At 39.5% G+C, this 11606-nt stretch overlaps 1 protein-coding gene across 1 annotated transcript; it reads right to left on the bottom strand.

The window, feature by feature from the left end:
• Positions 1-107: 107 nt before the first annotated feature.
• On the bottom strand, positions 108-10782 carry LOC117165216 (uncharacterized). Its single transcript, XM_076620789.1, has 2 exons — positions 9363-10782; positions 108-1873 (listed from the first exon to the last, which is right to left on the bottom strand). Exon 2 carries the CDS (start codon positions 1778-1780, stop codon positions 692-694), a length of 1089 nt encoding a protein of 362 aa, XP_076476904.1. The 5' UTR covers positions 1781-1873; positions 9363-10782; the 3' UTR covers positions 108-691.
• Positions 10783-11606: the final 824 nt, after the last annotated feature.

The following is an 11606-nucleotide window of genomic DNA, read 5'->3' as shown; positions in this document are numbered from 1 at the left end:
GTTGTGAAAAAAATAATAATGAAAAATAAATAAATGTAAAAAAAGAATTAAATGTAATTAGTTTCTTTTTACGCACGCGATATTATTGGCGATATATGAAGGTCAACTTTATTTTTTTAAATAGATTTATTTATACATATATTTATAGATATAAATACATATATTATATAGATATAATAGTATATATAATATATATAATAATATATATGTCGAGTCTGAATCTTCGAGTCCGAGCTCGAGGCGCCCTCCCGGGGAGGGCTCGCGGGAGGTAGCGGTTCTGCGTTGAAGTTCTCCATCGTCCGGTCGCGCGTGGGCTACCTTTATTGTCGATAGTTACACTAGTGACGAGGGCCTCAGGCTTGATAACGAATCCGTGACCAACGGGAGGACAGGTTTCCTTGCTCTAACTCACACGTGCACCACTCCCTGCTCGTAAGGCACTCGACTTCCTTCACCGATCAGCTCTCTAGCAAGACTGCTCGTCATCCCAACGACGCCACCGAAACAAGACTCCGGTCGAGTGTCTCAGTACACACGATCCTCCGATCGATGTACGATTGCTATCGGTTTGGATACTTGCGACTGTTTCGTTATGGCTATATTAGGCTCTAGGTTGCAAGGTTAGGGTGTTGTCCTGAAGTTCCAGAGGGGCCCCGGCGTCCTTTCGTCTCCGACTCGGCCATCCTGACACTTACACATCCTCGTGTGTGGCCTGCTGGCTTAGTCTACCCGTCGGGGCTTCCACCACGCAGGCATCGACCCGGCGCTCGTCCTCGGGGCAATGTTTTTCTTCTCGCCGCGATGGACAGCGAGACGCGATGTGTCCCGGCATGTGGCAGTGAAAGCACAACGCTTTTGGTGGTGCAGCCGGTCGGCTTTCCTCCGGGCGTCGGGGGTCCTTCTTCGGTTCCCACTTCGCCCTCTTGCGGCATTCGAATGTCGGATGTCCGTAAATACCGCAGTGGCCACACCTGATGCAGGGGGCGGGTGACCTGCCTCGTTTGTTTCCGGAGCTCGCTAATGACCTCCACGGCGGGGGCGTTGGCCACTCCGTGTATAGGAAGGGCTTCATTTCTCTTTGGAATTGTTTCACCGACGTGATGTCACTCGTGAGCGCTAGTCGTTTAAAACGTTCATCGCGCGAGCCCAGCAGATGGAGGGCGGTGGCGGCGAGTACCTCTTCCCTGGTTGAATTTCGCCACTTCGACCCCAGGAGGGTGATGATACGATTTCCGTACGCTCCTGGTGTTTCGCCGTCCCGCGGTAGTTCCTCGGCTACCTTGATTAGCGACGCGGCTGCTACTTCTTGGCCACCGAAGTGCGCGGCGAATTGTTCCTTAAAATCTGGCCAGGTGAGCTCGTCGCCGTTCATTATCTGCGTAAGCCAATACGCTGCCGGACCCTCTAGGGCACGGTTTAGGGCAGAATACAGTGCGCTGTTTTTCAGGGGGTGGTCCCTCATGAGCAGGCCGACGGCTGTGCACCAGGCGGCTGGATCTGCGTCCGCGGCTTCGGGGTTGAATCGCGGTAGCGATACCCAGGTTGCCCGGTGTCCTTTCTTCTTCTTCTTCTTCTTCTTCCTCCTCTTCTTCCCTAGCGACCGCTTTAGTGCGCGCACGATACTCTTACGATCCCGTGCCGACAACGTGTGTTCGGATGCCACTTCTGATGTCGAGTCTGAATCCGAATCCGAGCTCGAGTCACATTCCGAGTCCGAGCTCGAGGCGCCCTCCCGGGCAGGGCTCGCGGGAGATTGCGATTCCCTGTTGGAGTTCTCCATCGTCCGGTCGCGGGTGGGGTATCTTTATTGTCGATAGTGACACTAGTGACGAGGGCCTCAGGCTTGATAACGAATCCGCGGCCAACGGGAGGACTATCATACAAAAAGCAACAGGATACACGAAATAATATAATTCTGACTAGGACAACATAAACGCAAGAAGTGTTGATATTGAAAAAAATATTTAATTTTGTATATAAATATTTTCATATTTAAAAAAGTTTCCGGAAGCAGGAAGATTTACAAACAAATAATATCATAAACCGAATGTTTCATGATCCTTTTCTAATTAGAGTGTGTGACAGCATGTGAGAACGTTTCTTAAAAATATGACTTATTGCAATTACTTAATCGCAATTATAAACGATTAAGACCTTCTCACAACGAGGCAATCTATCCAAAGTATAAAACTCGTTATACTTGATGAGAAAACAAATCTCTACTTAGGTTTCATTTCGTTTCATCGCGTTCATAAAAAGTGAATTTGTATGAACACATCGTGCAATTTAGTAATTAGGACCGTTGATCTCGCTGCAACATAGATGGATAGAAAAAAGCCATTTAAAATGATACAACGTCGGGAAGACAATTATGAAAATTATAAATGGAACACAAGATAAAATTGTTTAAGATTAATTCTTCTTTTTTTTTTTTTAATCGCGAGTGTTTGCAAACGAAGTTTAAATCTGTTTACAATGATAGTGTCACGTCGATTCGGGGTAATTTCACGTTCCGCACGCAAGGTGAGAAATTCGTACTTAAATTTTGATTGTTATTAGAAAATTTATTGAACACTGACAGAGTAACAATACAGAATGGTCAAACAGCACAGAAAAGAATGTTCTTACAACGACTCGAGAGGTACTTTTTTATATCAAGGACCCGGCTCCTGTGGGGGTGCTATCGCTGGATGCCGGTCACATAGGGTTTCTATTACTGCTTAGCCATCATTTTGCTGACCAAGGTATGTGAGGCATAACCATCCTTTCGTTGCGTTCTCACGACCACCGTGACATTCCCCCCTCCTTAGCTTCGCTTTGCTCCGCTAAAGCGTAAGGCTCTGGTGGGGCTTCTAAGTTGAATGATCCCCTCATCTTCGTCTTCGGTGATATCTTGAAAGGTGACCGTCCTTGGTACTGTTGATGTTTGATCGATCCTGTTTACGCGAGCGGTAGGGCAGTGTATTTTGATACGTACATTTTTAGGAAATGATCGGCGTAGACATTCGAAAAGTTTACATTTGTACATTACATATATTGTTCCTAGTCCTAGGGCTATGATTCCTAATATTTCTAGTGTGGATATGCCATATTCCTTCAATGAATTTATGCGTCGCTCAAATTGCAGGGTACTGATTTGTGTTTGTAATGTGTCGAGGTTGACTTTATATTGGTTAAAATTGTGAGTTACTTTTGGAGCTGTTTCTAATATTTTCTCTAATATTGGAACATCTGTTTCTTCGAAGCTGTATATGCTATTCTTAAATTTGGTTTCGTAAGAGATATTTTTATGTGATCCTCCTATTTTCATAATATTATGATCGTATGTGATTATGCACCCGGTTTTACTGCTAATTAAGCTTGGTTGTCTAATTTCTAGGATTTTATGTGTCTTACATAACACGTCGATTTGTACATTTTTCGCAGGAATAATAATATAATGGTTTTCCGTCTGCAAAGGTACGAACGTCAATTCTTCCAGCTTGAAGACAGCAGTCGGGCAAGTTTTGACCGTCTGTCGATTAGTAATTAATTCTGATCTGCATTCAGGTGAATTGATTCTATTGTGACTCGGTTGAGTTCTTTTACAAATGTGGATGATTGCCGTTCGTTTACAATATTTGTTTAAGTAGTGACTATCGACAAAGGTGTATTGTTCTGAGTCGGTTAGTATCAAATCAGTTTCTATTACAGGCGCAATGAATACAGAGTTTTGTTTGGAAGGTATCGGGTAAATTTTAGTTATTTTCCATTCATTGTTTTCCAAAAGCGGCACAGTTATTGTATATATAAGTTTGTTATCTCTTATCCATACCTTTAGTTTGCTTAGATCTAGAATTAGTTGAAAGTTTTGAACTGAAGGTTCGATATGGTTAGTCATAAAGTTTTGTCTCGTTATTTGGTCAAGTGTTTTTAAGAATTGTTCGGGTTCTATAACTTGTGGGTTTATGATTCCTTGTTTCCCTAACATAACAGTGTTAAAAATTTCGTCGATGTTTATATGGAGTTCTGATATGGTAGATTCGGTTTGAATTAATAGGGAGACTAATATTTCGTTTTTTTCATTGTGGTTTTCTGTCTTGTGTATATCGTTGGCTAAGTTTTCAAGTTGATTTGTTTTGGTATTGTCTAGCACGCGTTTGATGAGTGCGGTTTGGTTACTAAGAATTGTTTTTATTTTATTGTTGGAATCAAATAATGTATCGATGTTCTTGTTAATGAGTTCTAAATCGTTTTCGTCGAGAGTTCCGAATAAAGTTTTGGATACTGAGCCTATGACATTGAGCAATCCGTGTTTGCTTTTATAACGCAATAATAATTTGAGTTGCCGAGTCAGGTTTTGAAGATTTCTGTACTTAAATTTTAGGCTGCTTATTTCTGGTATGTAAGCGCAAGGTGGTTTACATTGACGGTCTATTAAATCTATTACGCGTTGTAATCTATTAACTTGGTCAATTGGATCGTTAAGGCCTACTATAAGGGTGATATCTATTTGTTCGTTGTACAGATAGCAATTGTCAATGTGTTCCAGGAATATGTTGGCGTAATTCAATGGTTTTACTTCTAGATCGCTTCTAGTGTACTCGAGTGTTATGATGATCCATATTATGATCTTCTTCCTGAAAGATAGAGTTTTAGCCTGTTACCGTGGATTCTTTGCGTGTGACCGTTGGAATATTCGATAAGATAGGTGGGTGGATTGGATGAGAGGATTTCTGCAGGTCCTAGCCATTCGTGGTCTAGCTTGTTAGTTTTGTGATCGTTATGTACCCATACTTTATCTTTTACTCGGAATATCGTCTGTGTTTTAATAATTTTTCGCATTTGATCCCTCTGGTATCGCTTTTTGTTAGATTCGGTAACTCGTCTTGCTTTAGCTATATAGGCGTTGTGTCGATTTTTCCAGAGGTTAAACAATTGTTCTCTGGTTAGGCTAGGAGTGGTTGATATTGAGGATGGCATGTTAGCTTGTCGTCCAAATGTTAGTTCGAATGGGGTATGTCCGGTCGTCTCGTGTACTGAAGTATTATATCCCATGCATATTAATTTTAAGTTTTCATCCCAGTCGTTCTGTCGGTCGGTCGTACAAGTTCGAATAAGGTCCTTTACTACGGCATGCGTTCGCTCAAGGGATCCGTTAGATTGTGGATGGAAAGAAGTGGTTTTTATGTGTCGGATTTTGAAAGCCCTTTCAAATGTGTCCATCAATTTACATACGAAATTTCGTCCCATGTCCGTCAGAATACTTTTTGGTGCGGAAAATATGTACACATAGTGATCCAAAAGTTCGTTAATGATTGAGTTGGCTGTTTGGTCTTTTAAGGGTATGAGGATGAGATATTTGGTTAATTGATCTTGGATAGACAGGATAAACTGATTGCCCCGTTTGGTTTTGGTGAGAGGTCCGAATATGTCCATTGCGATTTTATCATTAGGATTAAGCGGTGTGTCAGTTATCATAGGTTGTTCCTTGGCCCTGATACGATTTAGCTTTCCTCGTTGGCAGGTTTCGCAGTTTTGTATGAATTCTGTAACGTCTTGTTCTAGGTTTGTCCAGTGATGGTGCTCTTGTATTCGTTTCACGGTGCGGTGTATACCTAAGTGTCCTACTAATTCGTTATGATTTTCGCGTAGTATCGTTTGTTTTTGTTCGTTATCGTAGTCTACTGGCGGATCTTGTCCAAATATTAATTTAATTTGAGGGAATCTAGTTGTTAGAAACCTTAGCATGAGTTGAATATTTACCTTTTCTAACGTGCTGAAGCTATTGTCGTTTATTCCTATTTGTAAGCGTCCGGTTCGGTGTTTAATAAAGTGTTTGGTTAATTGACGCAACCAATGCTGTTCGTTAAAGTCTCCCAGTTCGGTCTTTGTAATTTGTTTAAAGTGTGGTCTGTTAGGTTTTTGGGTTATCGGAGCTGGGGTGATATTGATTTTCCAGTCTATATACTCGTCATAATAGTCCGGGTTTTCTACATTGGGTTGGATTTCTTCATTAGTGATAGGATACAATCGGGATAGAGCATCTGCAGCTGTATTTTCTTTTCCTTTTTTGTATTCGATTTCATAATCGTACTCCTCGAGTCTCAAACGCCATCGCATGAGTCTCGATGAGGGGTCTTTAACATTCTTTAACCATTTCAAGGCTTGATGATCGCTTTGAATTTTAAATTTTCTACCAAGTAGGTATTGTCTTAGTCTTTTGATTGACCATACTATTGCTAATAACTCTTTCTCGGTTGTGGAATAATTCTTTTCAGGAGGGTTCAAAGTTCGGGATATATAACAGCATGGATGTCCGTCTTGGGAGAGTATTGCTCCTAACCCTTCGTTACTTGCGTCTGTTGTTAATGTGAATGTTTTGTCAAAGTCTGGATATTGTAGTACAGGGGCTTCGCAGAGTTTTTGTTTTAGTGTGTCAAATGCAAGTTGTTGTCTATCGGTCCAGTAGAATGGAGTGTCCTTTTTTGTGAGATCTGTCAATGGTTTTGCGATTTTAGAAAAATTACGTATAAATTTTCTATAGTATCCAACGAGTCCTAAGAATGACTTTATGTGGGTCGCGGTCTTTGGTGTTTTAAAGTCTTTCACGGCTTGAATCTTTTTGGGATTAGGTTTTACTCCTTCCTTTGTTACTACGTGTCCTAAGTATTCTAATTCCGGTTTCAAAAATTCGCATTTGTCCGGTTGTATTTTTAATCCTAAATTTTGTAGTCTGTCTAGTATAATGGCTAGATTTCGGTTATGTTCTTGGATGGTGCTCCCGAATATTATAATGTCATCCAGGTATACGAAACAGTTATTTCCTATTAACCCCCGTAGCGCGGTATCCATCATACGTTGAAACGTCGCCGGTGCGTTTTTAAGGCCGAAGAGCATGCGATTATAGTGGAAGTGACCTTGTGGGGTTGAGAATGCAGTATATTTTTTGGAATTTTGCTCCATAGGTATCTGGTGAAATCCTGACGAGAGGTCTAGGGCCGAGAAAAATTTAGCTTTGCCTAAGTGCTCGAGTATCTCGTCCGAATTTGGTAAAGGATACGCGTCTTGGTCTGTTTGCTCGTTTAATTTTCTAAAATCTATAACGATTCTCCATTTTTGTTTGCCTGATGCATCTAATTTTTTTGGAACTACCCAAATTGGTGCGTTATATGGACTGTCCGATGGTTCTATGATTTGTTTGTCTAACATGTCGTTGATTTGAGTCTCGATTTCCTTTTTATGACATTCGGGCGGTCTATAAGATTTGATGTTTATAGGTTTGTCTGTCTTGAGTGTGATTGTATGTTCTGTCAAGTTGGTACATGGTAATGAGTCTGTTTCCATATTAAAAACGTCTAAGTAATTGATGAGGATTTTCTCAAGGGGTTCTCGAAGTTCTGGATCAATATGTTTGGTACGTATTATTTGTGCGAATTTATTAATTTGGCTTAGTTTATCGGGTTTCTCTATTTCGTTTGTAATGTGACAGATTTGCTTACCAGTGTCGATGAAACATACTGTTGTGGGCTTTCCTTCGATGTATTGGGCTGAGATTAGAGTTTCGCCTGGTCTTATCTTGCTATCGGTTTCCTGGAATGGTAATATAATTTCGTCTAAGGTTAGTTTATTGTTAGTGACGATGTATTGATACTTTGTAAGGAATGGGAGTCCGATTATTCCATCTTCGATTAGGGGAAAGTTGTTAGGGACTACATAGAATTGATGATTTTTCTTGAGCATGGTTAAATTGCAAATTTTGTTAGTGGTATGTTTGTCACTTCCCATTAGGAAGGTTTTTGGGTTAGAAGTTTGGACGTTTAGTGAGGCTTTTTCTTTTATAAGGTTGATTCCTGCTCCGGTATCGATGAGGAATCTGGCTCTTCCTCCGTCTCTTCGTTGCAGTACGATTGATAGTAATCTTCCGGTGGTGGTGCAGTTAACTCGAGGTAAGCTTCCTCTGGGTTCTCCGTTGTTTGGTTTACTCGAGGTGGAATCTTTCCTTGGCTGGCGAATGGAAAATTTCGAGAGTAGCATTTTTCGGCTGTGTGTCCAATTCGTAAACACTTTGGACACTTCGGTTTCATGCGGTCGTCTAATGATCGGCTAGGTAGCTGAGCAGAAGTTTGTGGCTGTGAATCGGTAGTAGTTCGCTTGGATACTAATGTAATGTTGTGAGATTGATTCTTTGGGCGGTTGGCAACACGATTTGCTTCTCGTAACCATTGTTCTCTATCAGCTGCTAGTTGTTGGGCAAGGTTCAGGTTCTTTGGATCGCTAGATACCACCATCTGTCCTATCTCGTATCGTAAGTTGAGCAAATATGTTTTAAGTGCTTCGCGTTCTTCAATATCTATAGCTACGCGTCGTTCTGTTGGTGTGCGGTTTTCGTTTTGGACTGCATAATTTAATTCGTTTAGCTGTTGTCGGAATCTGGAGTTAAAAGATTGTACACTTTCTGTTGCCCCTTGTTTTAAATTCTTTAATTTGTCCCTACAGTTGCTAATAGTTGTTGGTGTTAATACGTGTTGTCTTAAGCATGAATATAAGTCTTCGAACGAGTTGATTTTTAGATATCGTATGTTTCGTTTCGCGTTGTCGGTAATCTTTTCGATCAGTATGAGATCTAATAATAGCTCTCTGTCACTTGCCTTGCACCTAGCCCCTAACAAATATATATATATATATATATATATATTTGTATTTTCTTTTGTTCTTTCTTTTTAATTTATGTGATCTGAGAATTACATTTCTGAGAGTTCGGTGAAATTCGATGCTTTATTTTTATCAGTAGAATCTTCCTTGTCATTGTCAGAGCGCAGACGTTTACGCGTTTACGGAAAGTTTAAGGATACAAAAATACAGAAAAATGTAGAAAATATGCAAGAATATGTAAAATATCGGAAGTACAGTACTTCTAATAATACTTAGTAGCATGCTTACAAACAAATTTCTTTTGTATTTCTTGAAATTGCGTAAAGATTCGCGGTAATTATCGGATTTTTGTCCTCTTTTATCTGCTTTTTTTATTCGCAACTTATATGAGATATGAATTAATATTCAACGACGTGCGCTCTGTGCCACGAAATGAATTATCTCGCGTTAAGACTGCGGCAATTCTTACGTTTGATATTTCATTTAACGAACAGCCGCGCGTTCCTGAGTTTAAAAACCGCCACTCTGAACTTACGCTGAGAATAATATCAGGAAAAGCGAACGAGAGATGATTAGAAAGAAAATGCGAGGAGCAGTGAGGGGGATATTACTAGACTGCGCTTTTTTGTGCAAGTATAGCAGGATGTTTGGGAGTGTAAAATTTTAACGAATGCGTATAATATGAAAAAATATATGAAATATCCAAGGTATAGTTTTATTAAACTTACTTTTTATAATGCTTCGTAGGTAAAACAATTTTCTATCCAGATTCCACTTTCTCAATTATATTTTCAAAAATGCTCGATAAGGAGTACAATTTTCTACCCAGGTTGTACCTTTCTAATTATATCTTCCAAAATTCTTGATAGGTGAAACAATATTCCACCGACGATTTACTTTTTTAATTGTATCCCCAAAAATATGGACCTGCTTAACGTTTAGATATTATTATTTTTTTCGTTGTTACTTGATACGGCTAGCAATTAAATAGTGAGAATAAGAAGAATTGGAAGTGCCATTTTCGAAAAAGAATTTTGTTTTTCCTTGAAGAGGTTGTTTGTATGAAGGTTAATATCACTAAATATGAAGGGAAGTGTAATCATAATAATTCGTACAGTTTTTAACGTTTCATACGTGATATAGGTTGTGTATGATGTATGTTATACGATTAGTTCCCTAAATTAGACTGTGTGCACCATGTGCCAGCAAACTCCCTCCATCGTGCTTGAACATGTGCGTAGATAAATCTGCCTCAATTATCCCATCAGATAAGAAAATCTCTACTGACCTTCTTAAGCAAACTACATAATGGACTTACATATCTTCTCTTAAGATATAAAGAAGATATTTTTTTTATCGTTAATTAACAGATCTTTGAAACGATAGAATAGAGATATCGTAAAATTATATAAAGTATTATAATATGCGTAATAAATAAGTATCGTTATATTTTTCTAATAAATAACATTCCCATAAACAAACAATTTCTCATAAACAGTCGTTTCCCAGAAAACTTTAGTTTCGATACTGGCAACTTTATCTACTTCCGCTCTTCAATTATGAAGGATTAATCTTTACGAAACTTTTGGAACGGCTGAAGATTTCTCACGATGAAACGCGACGAATTCGATACAAACTACGCGGAAATAAAGACAGCTGCGATGGAGGATCGCGGGATTGATATTAATTAATTAATCTGTGGCAACCATTATATCGATTCGTTACGTTATTGCGACAGGCCACGCAACATTTTATTGCTTCTGTTTCTACAATTTAATTACAAAGTATTCAATTTCCCGTTATAAACAAGGAAAGGACTGCAAGTTTGTACAGCTTTTATCAAGATTACGTGCCATTGAACATATCGATTGATTGACTTGTCATGTTTCGTATTAATCGACATCCGATATAGCTATGGGACCTGGAATATTGAAATATTGGGAAGTCAATTATATTCAGGTGTTCTATAGATTTGACGTATAAGCCTTGTAACATGTACTTCTTCATCAGACGTTTACGAGATACTGAACGATGGCTACGCTTGTAGTATCCAAAAATTTTACGTCGATTTATAATCGAAGATTCGATCAAACTATAGATAGATTTGAATATTCTACGAATTGAATTTAATATTAAGAATTTTAGTTGTATAGATCATCGACGAAAGTCTGTTACACGGACCCTTTCAACAGTTCTATACACACTTCTATTATATATTTTATTTTTTAAAAATAACGCTTTGGCATGATCAAGGATCGGAAGTATAAAAAATAATTGTGACAATTCGAGCAGTGAAAGCCTCTAGAGTAACATTATATTGGTCTCTATAGCGACATTGTGGTACCGTGTCATTTTCAAAGTTCTCAGAATTGGTACTGTATCCGATTTCAATGTTTAATATTCTTCCCGGTTCCTGGAAGAATTTCTTCAAAACTACGTTAACCCATGAAGAATCAACCAACAGTTTCTCATAATGCCGTTTTATCCACATCCTTTGAAACTCATGAAATTGTAGAATCCAGATAGAAAAAGTAGAGACGAGGTAAACGCGAAGCTCATCCTTGGAATTGCTTGTCGTGGTGATAATGTTAACAAATAGAATTCGATAACGCAAATTCATTGGGGAAAAGGTGACAGATGAAATTCGCTAACGCAACGTTGCCCGTTAATGGGCTAAGAATTACGCTCCATGGGATTGCTCACTGCATTCTTCGAAACGACCCTCGTAATCCATAGGCTCGTAAACGGCTTCCGTAACCGTAACGAATTTCAATCTTGTTCACGGATCTCTGACCGCTCGTTTCGAGGGTAACGAGGGGGTTGCGTGTTCACGTGCGTGCAACAGAAGGTGTTATCGTGATTGTAAGGCGTGCTGGAGCAGATAAGTCCAATATGCTCGCGGAAATCGTCGAGATTCATTGCCCAAAGCTGGCTGATAGTCGAAATTAACTTCGCCTCGTCCGATTTCCGCG

This window comes from Bombus vancouverensis, chromosome 8 (genome assembly GCF_051014615.1).
Source record: "Bombus vancouverensis nearcticus chromosome 8, iyBomVanc1_principal, whole genome shotgun sequence".
In the NCBI taxonomy this organism is placed as follows: Eukaryota; Metazoa; Arthropoda; class Insecta; order Hymenoptera; family Apidae; genus Bombus; species Bombus vancouverensis.
Note: the sequence above shows the minus strand (reverse complement) of the source record. Positions and strands in the feature narration are given on the sequence as shown.

Bases quoted from the DNA above. Each gene is read 5' to 3' on its own strand.
- LOC117165216 (XM_076620789.1), bottom strand. From the start codon at position 1,780: ATGGAGAACTCCAACAGGGAATCGCAATCTCCCGCGAGCCCTGCCCGG.